The sequence below is a fragment of the Neolamprologus multifasciatus genome, chromosome 13, assembly GCF_963576455.1.
Source record: "Neolamprologus multifasciatus chromosome 13, fNeoMul1.2, whole genome shotgun sequence".
Lineage (NCBI taxonomy): Eukaryota > Metazoa > Chordata > Actinopteri > Cichliformes > Cichlidae > Neolamprologus > Neolamprologus multifasciatus.
The window spans coordinates 27,751,023-27,770,378 of NC_140451.1; the positions used below are offsets into that span (position 1 = coordinate 27,751,023).

Consider the following 19,356-nt stretch of genomic DNA (forward strand, 5'->3'; position numbering starts at 1 on the left):
GAAAAGCGCGTCTTTTCACTCCAGCTCGCGTTTGAAGGTGAGCAGCTGCCTCACGAGAGACCTGTGGCTCCCTCAAACTCCTTAAACCATCGCGCAAGAGCGGCAGCAAATATTTGTTTGATGCAAATCCGAACAAATCCGCCGCTCGCTGCGCTGTTTGCGCGTCTTGGCGCAAACACGTTTAATGTCCTGGTCTGCAGATATTTATTCAGCTGCTGCGAGACTCATTTGCATAAAGGGAGAGATAGAGAAATGGAGGGAGAGGGACAGAGTGGGAGAGGGACAGAGTGGGAGAGGGCCGGCCGCAGCTGAAACGGACTCCACACGAGCAGGAACCTGAAATATGTATCGATCAGACTGATAATCTGATCTGGGCAACAGGAAAAAGGAAAAAAAATCTCCTGAATTTTACCTTTTTATGCTTTAAATAGACTCAATTTTACGTCGTGACCTTTCCTCACAGGCGGAATAAAACTGCTTCTGTTTGTTTGCGTCGCTTTCAGAGGCCTTAAAGCGCCAGAACGACCCAGATTTTACCGGGGGAAAAAATTCAAAGTCAAAGCAGTTTTTTTTAAACATTATTTGTTGCTATAATTTCCATTTCTAGTTTGGATCTTTTAAATCAAACAAAACCCGAGACTTCTGCGTAAACGTGCATACATTTGTAGGATTTAACTTCTCACTGAGACGTATTTAAAAAGCAGAACTCAGTTGGCAAAACTGTGGTTTTCATTTTAAAAATATTTGAACCAATAATTGCAAAAAAGAAAAGGAAAATAAATTCCAGCGTTACTGTTCTCACCTTTTATAAGTTATCCTCATTTTTAAAATATATATATATATATATATATATATATATATATATTACTAACTTTGTGTTTCAGACGTTTTGTTGACTTTTCACAGACAGAAGTATAGAGACACAGAGAGAGAGAGCCCTCTAATAATAAACAGAATTCAATTTGTCTTCATTAGCGGGCAGAAAAGAAAGTGCGCACAACCTGCTCATTTTCTTTGCGCAAGGATGAGGGTCTAATTGGGGCAAATAATTAGCCTGAACCTCCCGCTCTCTGTGCGGCCTTCATTGCTAAAAACGCGTCCAAAACAACCTTGCCAGCGCACTGACGCGATTTTTTTTAAAACTACCCCCCTCCTTCCTTTTGATATTGCCCCGGAGCAGAAACGCATTAAACACACACACACTTACATGTGACCCCCTAACCTGGCCCCACCTACGTAATTACCGCATCAGAGGCGGTGAAATTCCTGCAGGATATTTTGGAGAAACCAACTCGGGGCGCAGGAGTAATTATCACGCCATTACAGCGCTGCGTTCAATTACGCCTCGATCAGCTGTCTCCCGGCTTACTGTTTGGACTGTTTGGTGAAGGAGGTTAACTTTAAAAAAAATATATGATTATTATTTTATTTTAAAAGACACTTTGCTTCCCTAAAGCAAGGAGAGATGTCAGCATTTCAATTTAAAGGCAGACACTGAGAGGATTAAACGGCTGCTCTCTAAAATGGAAATGCAAGCCTACACGGCGTTCACGGCTTGTTTTAATTATGGCCTAATTTGCATTTACCCCCGTTATAATTAGGGGATGGGGGTGGGGGGGGGGACAAAAATCAACAAGCTTTTAAATAAAAATGTGACTAGTTCAAATAAGAGAAAACAGCAGTGTCGAGTTTGTAATTTGATGGTGTACAAAAAGAAACTCGACTCCCTGTTGGGAATCAAAGTGAGACAAGGAAAAATAAAATATGACTTAACGGATCTTTATTGGATGAACATGTATGTAAGGGTGGTCGCCTTTAAAGATACATTCAACATCTCACTGTCATTTTTGGAGCTATAAATCCACATTTTCCTCTCCTCCCCCAGAAGAGTTAAAATAATAATAATAATAAAAAGCTTTGACTCCAATAACAAGCCAAGTGCTGCGGTTCAAACATGTCCCAGAGAGGTGGTCTGCTTTGAAAACGTGGAAGCTAGAATAATAATTATAATTATAATAATAATATCTGGAAAAAAGAAAAATGTCCCAGAATAGTTTCTGCATCTATAGTTTAGATTTAGAGTTTCCCCCCCAAGACATTTCAAATTTTGCTGTGTAAAACAAGGTGGATATAAAAGCTGAACTTTATGGCCAATTTGTTCTCTTTGGAATATTTGGGAAGATTTACATACAGTTTCTTTTTTTTTCTTCTTTCTTTCTTTCAAAGTGGTAATAAACAATTTTAAATTCAGAAAAGAAAAAACAACAACTAAACATGGTCACTGTAACTGACCCAAATACATATTTACATATTTCAGCTCCTGTGCGCAGCTGACTAAAAATCTCTGTCATCCTAAAATAACAAATTCCAGAAAATAATAAAAACTATACAGGACTCGATGGAGGTAAAGAGGGCACGGCAGGCAGTTCCCGTCGGTGCACCAGAGGGGAAAATATTCCTCCCATCCAGAGAGCTGGTGGTCAAAGGAGTTTGGTTGAAATGACTCTTGGAAAAACAGTTTTGTTAAGCTTATCCCAAGGAGGGGTGTCTTTAAAAAAAAAACCCTTTTTCTTCATCTTCAGGAAATCTGCTCCTGATGCTTTCTCTTTACAGGTCTGTCTTTTTCTTTCTTTCTTTCTTTTTTTAAACTTTGAAACAGGACGAGCGGGAGAAGGAAGTCCGATACTTGAGCATTCCTGCTGCTATCTTGTTGTCTTATGGTTCATAAACTCTTTTGTCTTTTTAAAAAACAAGCAGTAAGCTAATCTGGAAAATAAAAGAGAGCAGACAAGCAGGGCGGGCAGTGGCGGGTGGGTGGGGAAGAAAGCCTGATCACAAGACTTGGAACCTCCAGGACGCCTGGTCTTTGTAGTCCAAGCAGTCTGTGGTGTTAAAGTTGAGCTTCCATGAAGAGGCGGCAGTCTGCTCTTTGTAATCCAGGCAGTCGGAGGAGTTGAAGGCCAGGCCGGAGCTGCCGTACGCCTGGTGGTGGTGGTGATGGTGGTGGTGGCCTGACGACTGGGAGATGTGGTGGTGCGGGTGGCCCGACATGGATGAGGCCGTCATGGGGCTGAGCTGGTGCGGGTGGTGATGGGAGTGCATGGGGGCTAGGTAGGAGCCGCAGTCCACGCCGCTAAAATAGGAGCTGGAAGGGGTGGGGTAGCCCTGGCCATAGCCCGGCGTCTGGTTGTAGGACATGGGGTAGGAGGTGGCGGCTGCAGCAGAGCCTGACATGGAACGCTGCATACAGGAGGCATTAGATGGGGGCCCGGGCTCAGGGAGCGGGGCCACGGCAGGAGCCGGAGCGTTTCCGGGGGAGATAGCGGGGCTCCATATAGAGGAGACGGTGCTGATGGAGGTAGAGGTGCTGCTGAGTGCCGCTGGGCCCGTGTGATTGGTGGACGAGGATGAAGAGGAGGAAGAGCCCGTGCTGGAGACAGCAGGAGGTGTAAACTGGCCGCTGCTCTCAGATCCGGTACTCTCCCGGGCCGGAGAGGACTTCTTCTTGGGCGGCCGGGCTTTGGCACTGCTGCCGCTTTGCTGCTGCTGGCGACACTTGGCCCTCCGGTTCTTGAACCACACCTACAACCACAAACACCAGCCAGGAGTTAGCAACCCTACACGACACCGGCCTCAGCATTTCAGGAAAAAAAGAACCTCCTGGGCCATGGTGGGAGTACATTATGGAGGAAAATTGGGGGTTATTAGCCATCAAGGTTCATTTCCACCCCGGCCCCTTGGCTTGGACCAGCCAGGGGTCTAATTTCATACCTGGTAGACGGGTCTAAGATAACAGGCTATTGAGTTTCACCACACAGTAGAGTAACTCTAGAGCACAGAGAGGGTATGATTGTGTAGAGCATTTTGCTTTACACACATTCTGAAAATAACTCGAATTGTGCCTTGGATTTCCCCTAATGCCTTTCAAGGAGCAGTGTTTGTTCAATACTGGAGTACACCAGTGAGATGTTTGGAGTATATGCAGGTTTGAGTCTTGGTTTCTTCATATTTCAGATGGAATTACACGACCTGTACTTGAAGAGCATCAAAAATGTAAAAAATAAATATAATTTTTTAAAAATAATTGAATGATTCTGTTGTAAAATAATCTTTAGTAAATTCAGTTTGTTTGCATCAGCCTACCCGGGTCTATGATATCATTATTATTATTATCATTATTATTATTATTATTATTATTGAAATTAAATGAAGTACTATGAGGTTTGTGGGACAAAACAAAATGCCACACAAACCAGTGTATTGAGCCAAATACAAAACAAAACAAAAAAAGAAATAGAAAGGCAGCTACTAAATTTTACTTTACTGAGGAACTAATAAACAAACCAATGTGTGTAATTTTAATTACACTCATTATCTAACCAGCATCTAGCCATCTGCGTGACTTTTGTTGTCCTTTTCTTAAAATCAGTGCATTACTGGTGTACATACAAGACCTAAAGTTACCCAGGAATCACTCTTAATTTCCCCATAATTGACTTAAATATTTGTGACTCTTAAAAAAAAAAAGGTTAATGATTTAGTAGCATGAAAACGGGGACATAAATGTACCATAATCTAAGATATTTGCCTGTACAGTTTGTAGCTTGCTAGCTGGAGCGTTAACCGATAATTAACCTTTAATTCAGACGCAAATGACGTCATTAAGAGTCCCTCAGGAGATAAGGGACAAAATGTATTTAAATGAGAGGTTTTTGAAAATAAAGAAAATAAACTCTTTAAATAAATTACTTTGAAGTTCATAAGAGTAAGTTCACATCTTCGTTTGACTATTTTAACTAAACTTGCAGGTCTTCATTGTCCTACTTTTTAAAAATACGGTCAACCACACTAAAGACATTAACTTAATGTCAGCGGAAGCAGAGATTAAAATGTCTCTTTTTTAAAACTTTTTATTTATTTTTGTACCTGGACTCTTGATTCGGGCAGGTTGATTTTCAGTGCGACCTCCTCCCGCATGAATATGTCCGGGTACCGGGTTTTGGCGAACAGAGCTTCCAGGACGTCGAGCTGGGAGCGGGTGAAGGTGGTTCGCTCCCGCCGCTGCTTCCTGGGAGTAGCTGCGGGGAAGAAAGAGGAAAGAAAGACCGGAGAACCGCGTCAGTAACACGGAGGAAACCTGTAAATAATGTCGGGTGAGTGGTAGCGACATGCAAGCCTGTCCTGCTCTGCTGTTGGCTGAGTGTTAGAAAAGAAATTGTGTCTTTTTATTTACTGTTTTACGTTTACATTTTTATTGTGTGTACATTTTAAAATTTGTTTTTACCATTTTAACAGTGAAACACGCAATGTTATTATTATTATTATTATTATTATTATTATTATTATTATTATAAACGTTTCTTGTTGTTTAACTCTAACCCCTTGATTTGGAGCTCATGTTTACTGCGCATGCCTCTGTCCAGGTGCACCGTGTATGTTAAAAGTGTGTGTGTGTGTGTGTGGCTGAGAGACAGAGTGTGTGAGTTGGGGTGGGGGGTGGGGGGGTCCTACCTGGGTAACCCACTGAGGGGTGCAGCAGGTCCATGGCAGCGCCACTGAGCCCCAGGCCGTTGACGCCATAGGGGGGCTGTTTGAGGTAGGACATCATGCTACAGGCGGTCACTGCTCCACCCAGCTCAGGCCAGCGGTTCAGTTTCCCCCGATGCTGCAGCTTGGCGGGTCAGGGGGCCGATTCCAGCTACTGCACGGAGAGGAGACACCGCAAACAAGTGAGAAGTTTGTGCGCCACCAAAAAACAAGATGAATTCCTACATGTATGTATTTCACACTGATGACCACTGCCGTCATATTTTATTATTATCACGATCATTATCACCTCTAGCTCTTCACAAATCTTTTCCAGGTTCCACTCACTCCCCCCCCCCCCTCCCAACACACGGTTAACTGAAAAACGCATTTATTTTCAAATAAATGAAGAAACCAGGAAATCATAGTGTAGGAATTTAATTCAAGCTAGACATCGACCTTTTAATTGGTGCAGAATACTATGAACTTCAAAAAAAAAAAAAAAAGTGTTCAGGATTATTTGATTATTTTTTAGGATTAAGAGGGCCAAACGGCCCGAGACTCGAGCGCAGAGAGAGACAAATGCAAAGCTTTTATTTTGCAAAGCAGAATTTATCCACACTTTAAACCTGAAAGCTCCCCACAGACTTTACTAAAGTTATAAAAGGAGAAACTAGATTTGCATTTTGTCTTGTGTGTGTGTCCAACTATAACAACGTTTATTTACAGCAGACCTGCAAATTATTCCAGCCCTCCAAAAAAATAATCACGCACGCGCACTCTTACTTCGACATAAACAACAAAAACACGCGGGTAAACATTTCCGTAGTATTAATAATTCAAATCAAAATAATCATCTGCCTTCAGTTTTTTGCGCTCACATATTTGTATTTGTTTTTTCAAACCTGCAATTTTAAAAATAATTCCTAATTACCGGTGTATTTTTCATATAAATCTGGTTATTTTACACAACAAAAGCAAACTTAATAAAACTTATGAATAAAATGTGTGTGTGAGGTGTGTGTAGGCCTGAATTTTCTCCCTCTCTCTCTCTCTCACACACACACACACACGCAGAGTTACAAAACGCTAGATTATCGGTGTAGTTTAACAATCAATTTAAAATTACATTTATAACAAAAAAATCTCTGTTCTGGCTCATTCTGTTTCTTTCAGATCGACAAACTTCGTGTGCGTTTTTGACCACAGCAGGACTCCTGTGGCTCTTCAGTCCTCGGCTGAGAATTTCAGTTAAAAGTCCACCAACGTGAAACGCATTTTTCTCTCACAACCAGCTTCTGTTATTATATTTAAACCAGGCTGAGGATGCGAGGAGTCGATTTTAGTGCTTTCTTTTAAAGGTGCGCAAAGTGAGGACCGAATTCAGCTGGAAAAAAGTTCAAATTTGTTTAATTTTGGATTTTTACTGGATTAAAAAGATACATTTAGCATTGTATTTTTTAGTAAAGCAACACTTCGGTCTTCTTTACTTTTCGGCTCTTAAAAAAGAAAAACAAAAGAGAGAGAGACAGAGAAAATTAATAAATAAAACCCTGCATGGTTTTATTTTTGTTTCTAGTAAAGTATTGCTGGTTAAGTAAAGACGCAAACCTGAAGGAAAATAAGCAAAATTATATCTACATATTCAGCAGCTCCTAAAACATTTACACACACACAAACACACACACACAAAGAGTCCGGGTGGAGAAACTAGTTTGCGTGCAGACTGATCTGAAGCTTAAAAACACGCAACCCGGGAGTGTGAATTAAATTAGTGGGGTTATTTTAACAATGACCAAACCAAACCTCTGCGTGCCAAACGCGTATTCCAGCAGCTCTTTAAAAACGCGCTTCCAGCTCAGCCAGGCCGGAGTGAAAAGGCGAGATCTCCGTGCAAATGAACTCAATTAGAATTTAGATTAGACCTCCGGGGAGAGAGAGCGTTTCAGAAGGGTCCTTATCAGCAAAATAAATTAACAAAAACCAAAAAAAACACGCCTCTCCAATTATCTGCTGAGCGCTTCAGAGTCTTTAATGGACAATTGCTCTTAATAAAAATAAATAAAAACTTACAGGAATGGGAATATTAAAAAAAAAAATACAAATAAAGGAGGAGGAAGTTGGCTCGATTTATCGGCTTCAAGATGAAGTCCTTGACAGTGCTGAGTAATTGATATCTGCGCAAAAATTCAATATAAAAGTGCAGCGGTACAAACTGAAATCAGGTGCGTGGTACAGGTTATTCATGAAAAATGTTTCAGTTTTTTTAAAAAATATATACATTTTAATATCTTTTTGTACTTTAGCTATAGCGTTACTTCGTGAATGAACCGCGGCTCAGAGTTCCTCGGAGCGAAAATGCGCACAAACCAGAAGATTTTGCGTAAAATCAGCGAAAGAAAACAGGAAACTTTACCTTGTTGTTCTCCTTCCCTTGTCCCGAGCGCTCGAACCGCAAGAGGCGAGTAAAAATTATCCAGCTGCAGGAAGTCTGCGGGGCACAAAACTCGCGCAGCGGCCGCAGACTTTCTCAGAAACAAATATCAGTGCGCAAACCGAGCAGCATCACCAGCATTGCCGCGTCCTCGGTGCGGTTCCGGCCGTTTTTACAGCCAAATAAATCAAACTCATTTGCTTTCAGGGGGTTTGTCGTTGTCTGTCAGAGTGTTAAGGTGATTTCTAATGGAGATGGATGGAGATTGATCACCTTCTCTCCGCCCCGCGCCTCTATGAGCGGAGGATCACCTGCGGATCCGCCTCCTGCAGCCAATCAACGAGGGCTAGCGAGCTGACGGACGGCGCAGGCCACCTATGGGCGAGCAGAGGCAGCCGGGGGAGAGCCCACTCCCACTCATCTCCCCCCACCACCCTTCCTCCTCCTCCTCTTCTCAGTCCCGGACCACAGGAACCACAGAGCGGTTTTAAAAAGATGGAAATGTTTCGTAGGCCTGCAGGGGAAGGTGCTTCAGAGGCTGCAGGCCTGCGCTCTGCTGTGCGTATAAGAAGAATTTAGAAGGTACTCGCACCTCACAGGAACCAGTTTTTTATTGTTTGCATGCCGGGTATAGAGCATCTTTGCTGGGATTGTCAGCAAACTTTAGTGCTGACTTTTCCCCACCTAAAATACATATTCTGGGGTTTTGAAAAGATCCCCACCAAACAAAAAACAGACGAACAAACGCTTCAATGCCAAAGGTTACAAATCAAGATTTAGTAGCAATAGAAACCCGAGAAAACCCCCGCTGTAGTTTGGCAGTTATTTCCTAAAAAAAACAACACACATTTACGAGAAAAGGCCTCGAAGCTTCAGCCACATTTTTATCTACGGTCACCGTCACCGTTTGTTTCTCTGCCATTTTTTTAACCACAAACAAGTGGACACAGAACCACAAAACAGAGGATAGAAGTTAAAATTATCCATTTTGATTTTTATTGTGATGCCCCCTCCCCGCCTTCTCCCTTCTTTTTTTCTCTCCCCCGCGCACACACACACCAGTCTCATGAATATGAATGAGGTTTAATCCCCATTTAGAATTACATTTGAGGATGGTTGACGTAAAGTTTAATAGGGATAGACCTCCAACTCACTGCGGAGGAAAAAGAAGAATCCACAGAAGAAGAATCAGCAGCAGAAAGCTGCGGTCACTGAATCAAATCCTGTGTTGATGTTTTTAACACGTTTTTAACCCTCCGCACTTAAAGAAAAACACTGCGTATGCTTTATGATTTGGCCTGAGTGGTACCGAGTGTCGGAGGGGGGATGCTGCTTCTTATTCTCTGCAAAAACACAAACTTTTGTAAATGAGGCCCGAGCTGAAAGCGAGCTAATGCTCAAAAAGAGAGGGAGAGGGTGAGAGAGAGCAGAGATGGAACTTAAAATTTTATGTGTGTGTGTGAGTGAGGAAGAGGAGGAGGAGGAGGAGTATCAAAGTGGAGGCCGATGGGACTTAAAAGTCATCGATGAGAGCACTTTGACAGAGAAACTTGAGCATCAAAAGTCTGCAGAGCACAATAATAATAATTACAAAAAAAATATGTAGGTTGTGTGCGTAGGCCTGCAGTGATGCTTGTTACAGACGCACCTGAACGCACCTTTCTGTGCAGGTCCGTGTTTTTACGCAGAGGCCAAAATCAAAGAGAAATCAGGCCCGTTTGATTGAAGGGAGGCTGTGTGCGCAGAGAGGAGGCGGCCTAAAGTGGAGGTATTTGATTTGGGTTTCACGCACCTTTTATCCATTTTTTATTTCCACCACATCTGAAGTCCGAGCTGTCAGAGGGCCGGTGAAGGCTCTGACCGAAATACCACCACCCCTCCTCTCCTCTCCTCTGCACATGCACACACAGGCTCCGTTAAATTATGCAAAAAGGCCATTCAACAAATATGGCCCTCACAACACAAAAGAGACGGTTTATTCTGACATTTCCCCTGCATTGCTTTTTTCCTCTCCCCCTTCCATCCTCTCTCGATGTGAGTAAGACCCCGAGATAAACCCCTGAACAAGTATCAAGTTATCAAGTTGCACCAACCTTTTGTAATAAGAGTATTTTGTCTAATCCCAAATTGCAGTTGAATTTTCTTAATGCTGAGCTGGTAAAGCCTGGGATTAGGCGGTGAGGAGAGGAGGGGGAAAAGTTTTGTCCCTTCAGCCGGCAGGATTGGAAGCGGGGATCTGTGGGGATGTTGTCGGTGCTTATTAAAACGATGATGCATAAAACGGACTGTTGTAGGAGCCCCGGCGCTGCACGCAGAGACCGCGGCTCCCTCAGGTGCAGCTTTTTTGGACGGCGGCGCGGGCGAGGGAAGTGAAAAACGCAGAGGCCGAGCGGCGCTCAGCACCTGTGAGGTGAGGCCAGGAGACTTCAAAGCTCAGGAGATAATCCATTCGCTGAAGGATCCTCAGCTGCACAGCAGCGCCGAGCCACCGCCGCTTTTTTTTTACGCAGTGCCTCGCTCTTATTCAGCGAAAAAAGGAAAACGACTCCAAATAAATTTTCACTCCTTCTGCTTCTGCTGGAGCGTTAAAGAAAGCCGGGCGATGCTGCGGAGGTAGGACAGGTCGGTTTCAACCGTTTTATTCTTAACAAAATGCAAAAACGCCAAATTAAAAACATGTAGTGATTCATTTAAAATGGTTTAAAGTCGTTTTCAGTGAAGTTGAAGTAATTTAGAGGAAGTATAAACTTTTAAAAGTTCAGTTTTACGCATGAATGATTGTGTAAGGACACAGCCTTTAAAATGCTGCATGTAAAATAATTTATAAGTTAAGTGTAAACGACAGGTTGTGTGCATCATTTTAAAGATTTTTCTCTCACACACACTCACACACACTCAGCACCGTTCAGGCTCTGCTCTTTTTCCTCCAGATCACAGGCGCCTGCGATAAACGCGCTGCAATACAAAGTCAAACAAAGCGCCTCGGGGGACGCAGAGTGCGTAATGTGCGCGTACAGTCGGTCCCAAGCAGAGAAGAAACGAATCAGCAAATTAATTTGAAAGTATTAGAAAGGCCGGGGAGGACGTCTGCTGTCACAACCGATTTTCCTGCTTTAATCGGGGATGGGAGGCTGCCTGCAGGGACGGAGAGGAGGGTTAAACCGCAGACACTTTGTTCATCCGGAGCTTTTATTGCAGGAACATTTTCCACACTTCATTTCAGTAAAATGGTGCAAATTAAAATGGACACTTTAAGAATTTAAGGGTGTGATTTTTTTTCTACATCTTTGAAAATTAATACCAATTGTTGTGCCCGCCCTCCTCCCCTCATCCGTGGCTGCGGGTGACCGAGCCTCTCCAGCTCTGCAGCCCGTCCTCAGCGCGCATAGGAGCGGCCCAGAGAGAGGTGTGAGAGAGGGGGGAAAACATCTGCTCGGAACAAAGTGATCTCTCTAATCTTTCTCGGAGGAACCTGCTCGACACCGACCTCAAAGAAGAAAAGAAAAACCCCGCCAATTTTAATTTATAAACACGCGCACATGTCGCAGGGGAATTGAACAGAGCGCCGAATAATAAACGCAACGCTCGCCGGTGGAGGCGGTGATAGGGGCCACTTATGTGCGGGGGCTGCAGCCAAAGGCGTGCATTTCAATAACTTTTTAAATTATGTAAACAGAAAGAGGAGGAAAAAAAAGAGTTCAGATCGAGGATTGGAGATATTTCTTTAAACTGGGAGGAAAAAATAAATACAAATATTTGGAACTGAGTTTTGAAAGTGCGTGCGCGTTTTGAAAAATAGAAAATGAGTAAAAAACATTAAATATAAAAATAAAGATTTAAAAATCCACAGCGGCTTGGTTTTTTGTTTTTTTAAGAAGAGGCCACACAGCGTCTTGTGGAGTATGAAATCATAAAGACTTTATTACTGAAGACTTGGGTTATGACACTGGAATAAATAATCAGATAAATGTTCACACGTAAAAAGAACAGCTGCACAAGATGTGGAGCTCTAAGAGATGGAAGCATATTTCTCTTCTTCTGAATACAATAAATAGAAACCAAAAGTCGTTGAGCAAAATGAAACGTGATGGTAGATTCACTTAACAAGCAGCTTATAGGACAAATGGCAATAAATAATATATATATATATATCTGTTGTTTTCTGACTGCATGACTCCTGATGGAGGAAAAAAAAAAGATTTTGGAAGCTGTTGGTCAGAGCAGTGATGAAAATATACAACAAGTGTTTGTTTTTTTTTTCCTTTCTTTGTTTTGGTAAACTGCTTTCAAGCCAAGACGATAAAAAAGCAATAGGAAAGTCAAGATTTGTGAACAGTAATGCTTCCCAAGTTAAGATATTTTACAAGTAAAAAGTGAGATAATTAAAAGGTACGGTCAAGTAATGAAGTAGCTTGAAAAGAGCGATGTTATCTCTTTGTTTTTCTTTAAAAAGTCTGACTGAAAAGTCAACCCACCTCATCATCTGAATATGATGGGGAGGAAAAAGAAAACTAAAGAAAAGAAAACAAATAAGAGTAAAATTTCCCCCATTGTTGTGCTGTACCTCAAATCCACCACAGACTGTGCCTGGTCTCCACATTCAGACGGAGCGAGCTGCACACAGGCTGTGCGCTGCCCTCGTCTCACACGTATTCATGTTTGTTACACAGGTACCGTTCTCGAGAAAGTAAAGCAGAGTTCAAATTTTAAAAAAATAAAAAATAAAATAGCGGGACAGTCCGAGTCCGTAAAAAGTTGGTGCAAAGGTGTCGCAGGGCCTCTTCGCTCAGCCGAGTCTCTGCGGTTAATCTGACCCGAACATAAACCTCAAAGGGATTCCAATAACTGACAGAAATGTCTCGACTCCACTATCAAATAAAACGATCGATAATAATCATGTGATACATTTCTTTTATCGGCTACATTTGTTGGTTGTGTTTGCTGACAATCACTGAAGGACACACTTCTCCTCTTTCTTGGCCATCTTGCCTTTGTTCTGCTCCAGCGTCCTCTCCAGGTGCTCGTCCTCCTCCTCGGCCCTGCGGACGGCAAAAGGTCAAAAGGTCAGATGTCTCGGGGTGGGGTTGGGGTAAGGGGCAGATGCAGGTAAAACAGCTGGTGCCACGGTGAACGCCGCTGCACCACCTGTGGAGTGGCCGGGTGCCAGGGGCCACGTTCTGACCTTTTACCTGCCTGTGGCGCCCTGGAAGATCCCACCCGTGCAGGTGCACCGCAGGGCAGGCTCGCCGTGCTTTCTCTACGTCCACAGCTTCTTGGGGACGTCTGTGACACCACAGGAGTGCCTGCTGTGCAGCTCAGTGTTTTTATACTTGTGTTCAGTGTTTTTAAGTAACTTACTCTTTTTCCTGGGCGTCCAGGTCCCTGACCAGCGCGTCTCGCTTGTTGACCAGTATGACCAGCTCATCCAGCAGCAGCTGCTCCCGTCTCTTCTGGGCCTCGGTCTTCTGCCAGTCTGCAACACAACCAGAGACCTGCAGTCAGCGGTGGAGACACTGAGGATATTTCTAAAAACCTCACAGAGACACAGAGGCTGCAGGATGCCTACATCTTCTTCTGGACTCAACCTGTAACTGAAGTGTTTTCAAAAAGATCTTTGGGTTTCCTGGATGTGGCTTCATTTATTTGAGGACTGCAGATGATCAGAAAGACGGAGAAACAGTTTCATCACCTCACTGACCTGCTGGACTGTGATGGAGCGGGACGTAAATGTGACGCGTAAACGTGCTCCGTCAGGGTGCGCGCACAGTGATGACATCATGTTAATGTGCAACTTCTCACAGGTATAAGATGGCTCTCGTTCTTTTATAACCTCTAACTTCTCAGGAACACACAAGCTCTATTAAAGCGGCAGCTCTGCTGAACGACGGCATTCACGATCGTTTGTATTTGTCACATTTTTAGTTTTATCCTGAAGTAAATTAAGTTTGAAAGTCTCCTAAATTGAGTTTTAATGGTCCAAAAATCCTCCACAGAAACGTATAAATAAATACCAACCCCTGAATGTCACCTCCTCAGCCAAACAAACAAACAAACACACACACGTAGGTGAACCCCTGACTCTCGTCTCTCAGTTCTCCAGGGTCTTTGCAGGAAGGGGCCCCACAGGGCCCCACAGGGTCCAGGTGGGACCCTGATCCAAATCCCCTCAGCCTCTCCCTGGAGGAGGGGGGCAGCCCACAGGAGAGCGCTCGCTCCCCCTGGGGCTCGAATATCCGCCTGGCGCCCTCGGCTCTGCATTCACCCAACACCAGGGCAGCGCTCCTCCCTCCCTCACCCCAAAAAACTCACCCTAAACACCCACTGCAACCTTTTTGTGCAGTTTAAAACCACCACCACACTTAGCATGCACAGACAGGACAACATATGCTGTACATAAATTAAACCGAATGAGATTCAACTTCTCGTCGTGTCACACACACGGCTGCCGGTTGCAGTGTTTTATCCATTTCACTGCCTCAAAGCTGGAGAAAGGCAGGAAATCTCCTTCTGCTCCTCAGCTCAGTGTGAGAACGTGTCTCCCTCTAAAGCCTCCCTCCATCGTTTCATAATAAAACTGAAAAAAAAAATCCGCTTCGTCCCAGCGAGAATTCAAACAAACCCAAACTGAACTTCTGTGGCGCGTAGGCAACTTCACCCCTCTATCAATATTTAACCGGCTATTGATTCGAGAATAAAAGGAATGTTGTAAAATGTCAGTCCCAAAATAAGTGTGGCTTTATTAAAAATAAATATCCCCCCTCCTCCTCCTCCTCATTGAGTCAAATTGCGGCAGTCAGACTGTGTGCGTGTCACGCTGGGCCCAGTGGGTTTGTCCTGAAAGGTCTGCGCTCTCTTCATTGGCCCCGCTCGTCCCTTTGAAGTCGACCACAGAGCGAAATGAACACAGTCCCAATATTTGGCTCTCTAGCCCCCCCCCCCCCTTGTTATTTTTCTCTCTCTCAGGGAAGCAAATTTACTCTTCTGGTTTTTGTTCAGGAGTTAACAAATACTTCAAAAATATGTCTGAATCTGCACCACGAGGATTTGTTGCTCCTTTTATTTATTTTTTTTAAAACATGTGGTTCTTTAGGAAGAATCAGAACAAAGTGTGGGGAATATTGGGTGAGTCATCAGCTTTAGATAACTGGGACAGGAATGTATGCCATAAATCTCCCACAATCCTCTCTCAGAAGAGGAGGGTTCACGACAAACGAGGTGGTTTTTATTTTTTATTTTTTAATCTCCTTCAAAGGATTTCTCAGCCAAAAAGCCAAAGACCTGCTGGACCCGGGGTGTGCATGGGAGGGGAAGGGGACCCATGAGTGAGCTCACTGCTGTCAATCACATGTCTCAGAGTCCCGCCCCCCTCATTAGGAAGGTAAACAATAAAAAGAGCCGATGAGCGACGTGACCAGGCAACACCAGAGCGGGGCAGGCTGGGTAACCAGAGACGCAGGAACAAACAAAACAGCCTGCAGCCACTCAGACCCCCCCCCCCCCCCCCCCCCCAATGTAAGCCACGCCCCCCTCCATAAGAGAGTGGGAGAGGGAGGTTAAAGACTTAGGAGTGTGTACAACTCACACGGTGGGTGCGTATTCAGATAACTCTCACCGTGCACGCCATTGGTAACCATGTGAATCTGCACAAGGCACACAAGAATGCGCTGGTTCAAATCCCCATGAACACCCCCCTCTTCTCTCCCTGCTCGCTATCCCCGACGCTAAATTTATTCAAGAGAGCAAACCGGTCCAAAGCCCCGTTCTCTCAAAGCGGGACGAGGCCGCCCTTCATGCATCCGAGTCCGTCTGGCTGCCTCTTTTTCTGTTTTATACCAAAATACGGTGACATCACATCGGAGGTTTTCAATCGCAGCTTTTTTTGGACACGGACACCAAAATAAAATTGATTCACCTTCATTTCTTTGCTTTTTTTACCCCCTCGTCCTCTTTAGGCCCTGAGAGCTGATTTCGGCTGAAATCCAAGTGTCATCAGAGAGAGAAGGGGGAAGGGGACTGATAATTAAAAAACAGCTAAAAAGCAACAAACACAAAGGTTAAAAGTTGCAAGAGAAAAGTTCTCTCTAAATTACTAAGATTGCTTTTGTTGAGGTTCACATATAAAGGAAAAAAGTTTATATTGTTTCAGAGCAGTTCATCCTCTACTTGGCCAAGAGATGACTGCATAACTGCACGTGACTTAATCTGCCCATCTATGTGATTTACTCCTGTAGGGACCTGACGTTTAGGGAAGCTGCGTGTAAAAGAGTACCAGTCCACCTTTTCTCCCAGAAAAGGCAGTATGAATGGGGGGTGGCCTTTCTTGTTAGCTTCTGAAGCCATTTTCCACACATGCACTCCACCCCTGAACCTTTCCAGACTTTACCCAGGTTCCCAACGTTTGTGTGATGCTTTTTTGTTCAGACGTGTGGACAAAGTAGCTAATATTGTCCTTAATTCCATGAGTGTATGTCAGGTGTGCTCTACCACCTAAAACACGCTGAATACTTCTAGTAGTGCAAACCTTTGTGAAGCAGTGTTTCCTGCCTCATGCAACATGCAAGGAGGTAAATTTATCTACAAGAGGACAAACCTTAACACATTTAAACACAACTTGAACCTTTATAACTTTGATGGCTCATAAACTATTTAACATGCTGACGGCAGCTACCAATTTATAGGATTTACTGCCTTTAGCCTCTGAGTGAGTATCAGGTGAGAAAGTTTGGCTTAGCTTCATTGTGTCTGTTTGCCATAAAAACATTCAGAATTGTAGTTTTCTGGTCTACGTGTCCAGCAGAAGACTGAGAACATCACGGTAGATACAACAATCAAGTGGTTTTCCACCTGTGTGAAGCAGGCTGAACCACAGGAAAGATTTTACATCTCTTAAAAAGCTGTAATTTCTTTCCAGGCATGAATGTGAACATTTTCAGCATCTGTTCGGCCTCATGTGACGATTAGCAGCATGTAATACCACGTTAGCTTCACTACAGGTGGCACCTGTCCTCGACATAAACACCAAGTTAAAACAGCTGGAGACGATGCGAATATTAAACTTCAAGCGTGGACGCACTTCAACCTACGCAAACACCCGAGCTGTGAATAGATAATTAAACAAACTGGTCTTCTGAATTCACCAAAACTCGAGCCCGGCGACGCGTGGAACGAAGCCTGTTGCTATCGGCCTCTTCAGTCAGTGTGCAAGCCTGAAAGAGTTGGCGACATCATCAAAAGTTGCCCATGTGATCGGATTCCAAAGTGCACCTAATCAATCAGGGTCTGTAGTGCGCTGTCCCGATGTGTTACAAAGCCCAAATAGATTTACAAATGGGCTGTGGGTGTGTGTGTGTGTGTGTGTGTGTCGGGGGTGTGGAGAGGGATAAGCTCCTGCATAGGATTACATATTGATTTTAAACATATAAAAAAGCTTATCATATCAAACCGTAACAAGGGGAGAGAAGAAAAAAAAACAACTCTGGGACCCGGCTATGCATAAATCCCTTTTAGATGGCGAGAGGGCGTCCACTTTAAACACACACACACACACACGGGCCCTCGAAGGAAGCCAAGACGCCGCTCCGTGTGTGCGTACATAGGTGTGAATCGGTAAGCAGATAAAGAGGGCATAGTGGATCAATTTTTGTGGCAGGGAGATGAGAGCATGGCATACAGATGGCATTTCCCCGCCTGGCATCACACCAAGACGGTACAAGGAGGTGGTTATCACTGAGGATGCTCATAAACGACATCAACAGGGGCCTGGAAGCCTCGGCCCTGATCCTGACCGTTTTATTCTGCGCATTTAATCAAACCTTGAACACCGTTTTAATGTCAAGCTGCTTTAAACTTCAGCTACAGAGCATTTTTATCTTACACCGACTGATGTTTGGATGCTTTAATGATGCGAAGGCCCACCTCAAGTCAAGACCTCTGTGCTGTTAACCTTCACGTGTCAGACTGGGGTCATTTATAGGTGTTGTTGGGATATTTTTAATCATGAAAATCGTTCCTTACAACTTTTCATATTTTACTACAGGGATTGGCCCAGTGCTGTGGCAGGGAAATGCAACTACGTGGACTTATTTATTACCTATAGGAGTGTCTTGTTAAGATTACTGGCTTTGGTTTGATTATAATTTTCCACTTGTGATCGCTGCGTTGTGATTTTCCGCAGTGAATCACGGTTAATAGACGTAGAGTAGAATTACTGCTGCAGAAACCTCGAGGCAGACACTTGATGTCCAAAGATGAGTCAGCATCAGTTACCAAATTATGTTTGAGTGCTTTTGTAAAAATGTATTCTGAATATTCCTCATGTACAGATGACACATTCGATTTAAACAAAAACAACAGACGTACAGTGACGACACTGTTAATTCACTCAAACATCTTAAATTTTACATTTATTGCGATTATTGTGCTGATCTATTGTTTTTTAAAGGTTTGTGATGCACTAATGTGTAAAATACTGCACTGCTGTGTGCTGATATGAAATTATCTTTCTTTCTTTATTCAGTTAGACAAAGCATTGCTTAGTGTCGCACTAGACCATTAGTTGTTTTGTATTTATCAGTTAATATGTGCTGAGATCCAAAGTGCAGGAAAAATACCTGGCACTGTAGTGAATCCTGCAGCTGTAGCCCTGCAAACTAGTCCCTCCCTTCCTCCTCTCTCTCTCCCCCTTGTGTGACTTTAATGTTTCTACATTGTGCCTTTTCACTACACCAGGAATCACTGCTCCGTTAAGATCTTCTAACTCAAACAAACAAAAATCTGAGAAAAGTTGAGAAGAATTTGTCCTTTTGCAGAATATCGGCTTCAAAGTTGATTTCAGATGAATCGTCTTCTCCCCCTCAAAGCTTCCCCTCTTTCTTTTCTTCCTCCCCCCCCTCCTCGTCCTCTTGTACCCGACTGTCCCAGTAAGCTTACGTCAGCCTCACAAACGTGGAATAAAACATCACGAGTCAAACCTTTGCCTCAGAACAGAGAGGAGGCCGAGCGGCTTAACTTATAATCTCCTGCCTTTAACTTTCATCAAACCCTTAAATGTCTACATCACTGCAGAGACTACTCACAGGATTTTCCTTTCTCTAGAACTGCTTACAAATATTACCCACATCTGCCGCAGCTGGACGGTAAATCAGCAGATATTTAACGTCTTTTCACACAAAAAGACAAAGACAGAAACTTCAGGTCTTCACACTGACCTGACAATGTGTGTGTGATTCAGCATGTGTGTCAGCTGAGGGAGAGGTGCGTTTGATTCAGTGCAGGTATATATTCTTCTCAGCAGGGCGTGTGTGTGTGTGAGGGCAGGTGTGTTTCTTCTCTCGCTCTGAGTCATCTCTCTCTCTCTGTGTCATCGACTGGCCAACCAAATCAGCAATTATTCGCAC

General features: G+C 43.7%; 2 protein-coding genes and 1 long non-coding RNA gene across 7 annotated transcripts in view; 1 reads left to right on the plus strand and 2 right to left on the minus strand.

The window, feature by feature from the left end:
• Positions 1-1,405: 1,405 nt before the first annotated feature.
• Positions 1,406-8,079, minus strand: otx1 (orthodenticle homeobox 1). 2 transcript variants are annotated; one of them, XM_085183568.1, is made up of 4 exons: positions 7,943-8,079; positions 5,512-5,701; positions 4,927-5,078; positions 1,406-3,582 (listed from the first exon to the last, which is right to left on the minus strand). In XM_085183568.1, exons 2-4 carry the CDS (start codon positions 5,606-5,608, stop codon positions 2,833-2,835), a joined length of 999 nt encoding a protein of 332 aa, XP_085039694.1. In that variant the 5' UTR covers positions 5,609-5,701; positions 7,943-8,079; the 3' UTR covers positions 1,406-2,832. The 2 variants fall into 2 exon arrangements, with proteins under 2 accessions (XP_085039694.1, XP_085039695.1); XM_085183569.1 differs by lacking the exon at positions 7,943-8,079 and adding an exon at positions 7,333-7,444.
• ehbp1 (EH domain binding protein 1) overlaps positions 6,029-19,356 on the minus strand; it is a 167,847-nt gene continuing 154,519 nt past the window's right edge. For all 4 annotated transcript variants that reach the window (XM_085183552.1, XM_085183553.1, XM_085183554.1 and 1 more), the window contains 2 exons: positions 13,319-13,433; positions 6,029-12,999 (listed from right to left, as the gene is read on the minus strand). In XM_085183552.1, coding sequence (XP_085039678.1) covers positions 12,909-12,999; positions 13,319-13,433 — 206 coding nt within the window. In that variant the 3' untranslated portion in view covers positions 6,029-12,908. The remainder of the gene's footprint in view (positions 13,000-13,318; positions 13,434-19,356) is intronic.
• Positions 10,461-14,584, plus strand: LOC146505720 (uncharacterized). Its single transcript, XR_014877751.1, has 2 exons — positions 10,461-10,582; positions 13,339-14,584. It is a non-coding gene; the product is annotated as an uncharacterized LOC146505720 (long non-coding RNA).

What these genes read in the sequence shown, in the direction of transcription:
- otx1 (XM_085183568.1), bottom strand. Translation starts at nt 5,608, where the DNA reads ATGATGTCCTACCTCAAACAGCCCCCCTATGGCGTCAACGGCCTGGGG. An exon ending in CCCCTCAGTGGGTTACCCAG is followed by an intron (nt 5,079 to 5,511) that starts GTAGGACCCCCC and finishes TCTTCCCCGCAG; the next exon opens with CTACTCCCAGGAAGCAGCGG. An exon ending in TGCCCGAATCAAGAGTCCAG is followed by an intron (nt 3,583 to 4,926) that starts GTACAAAAATAA and finishes TTGTGGTTGTAG; the next exon opens with GTGTGGTTCAAGAACCGGAG.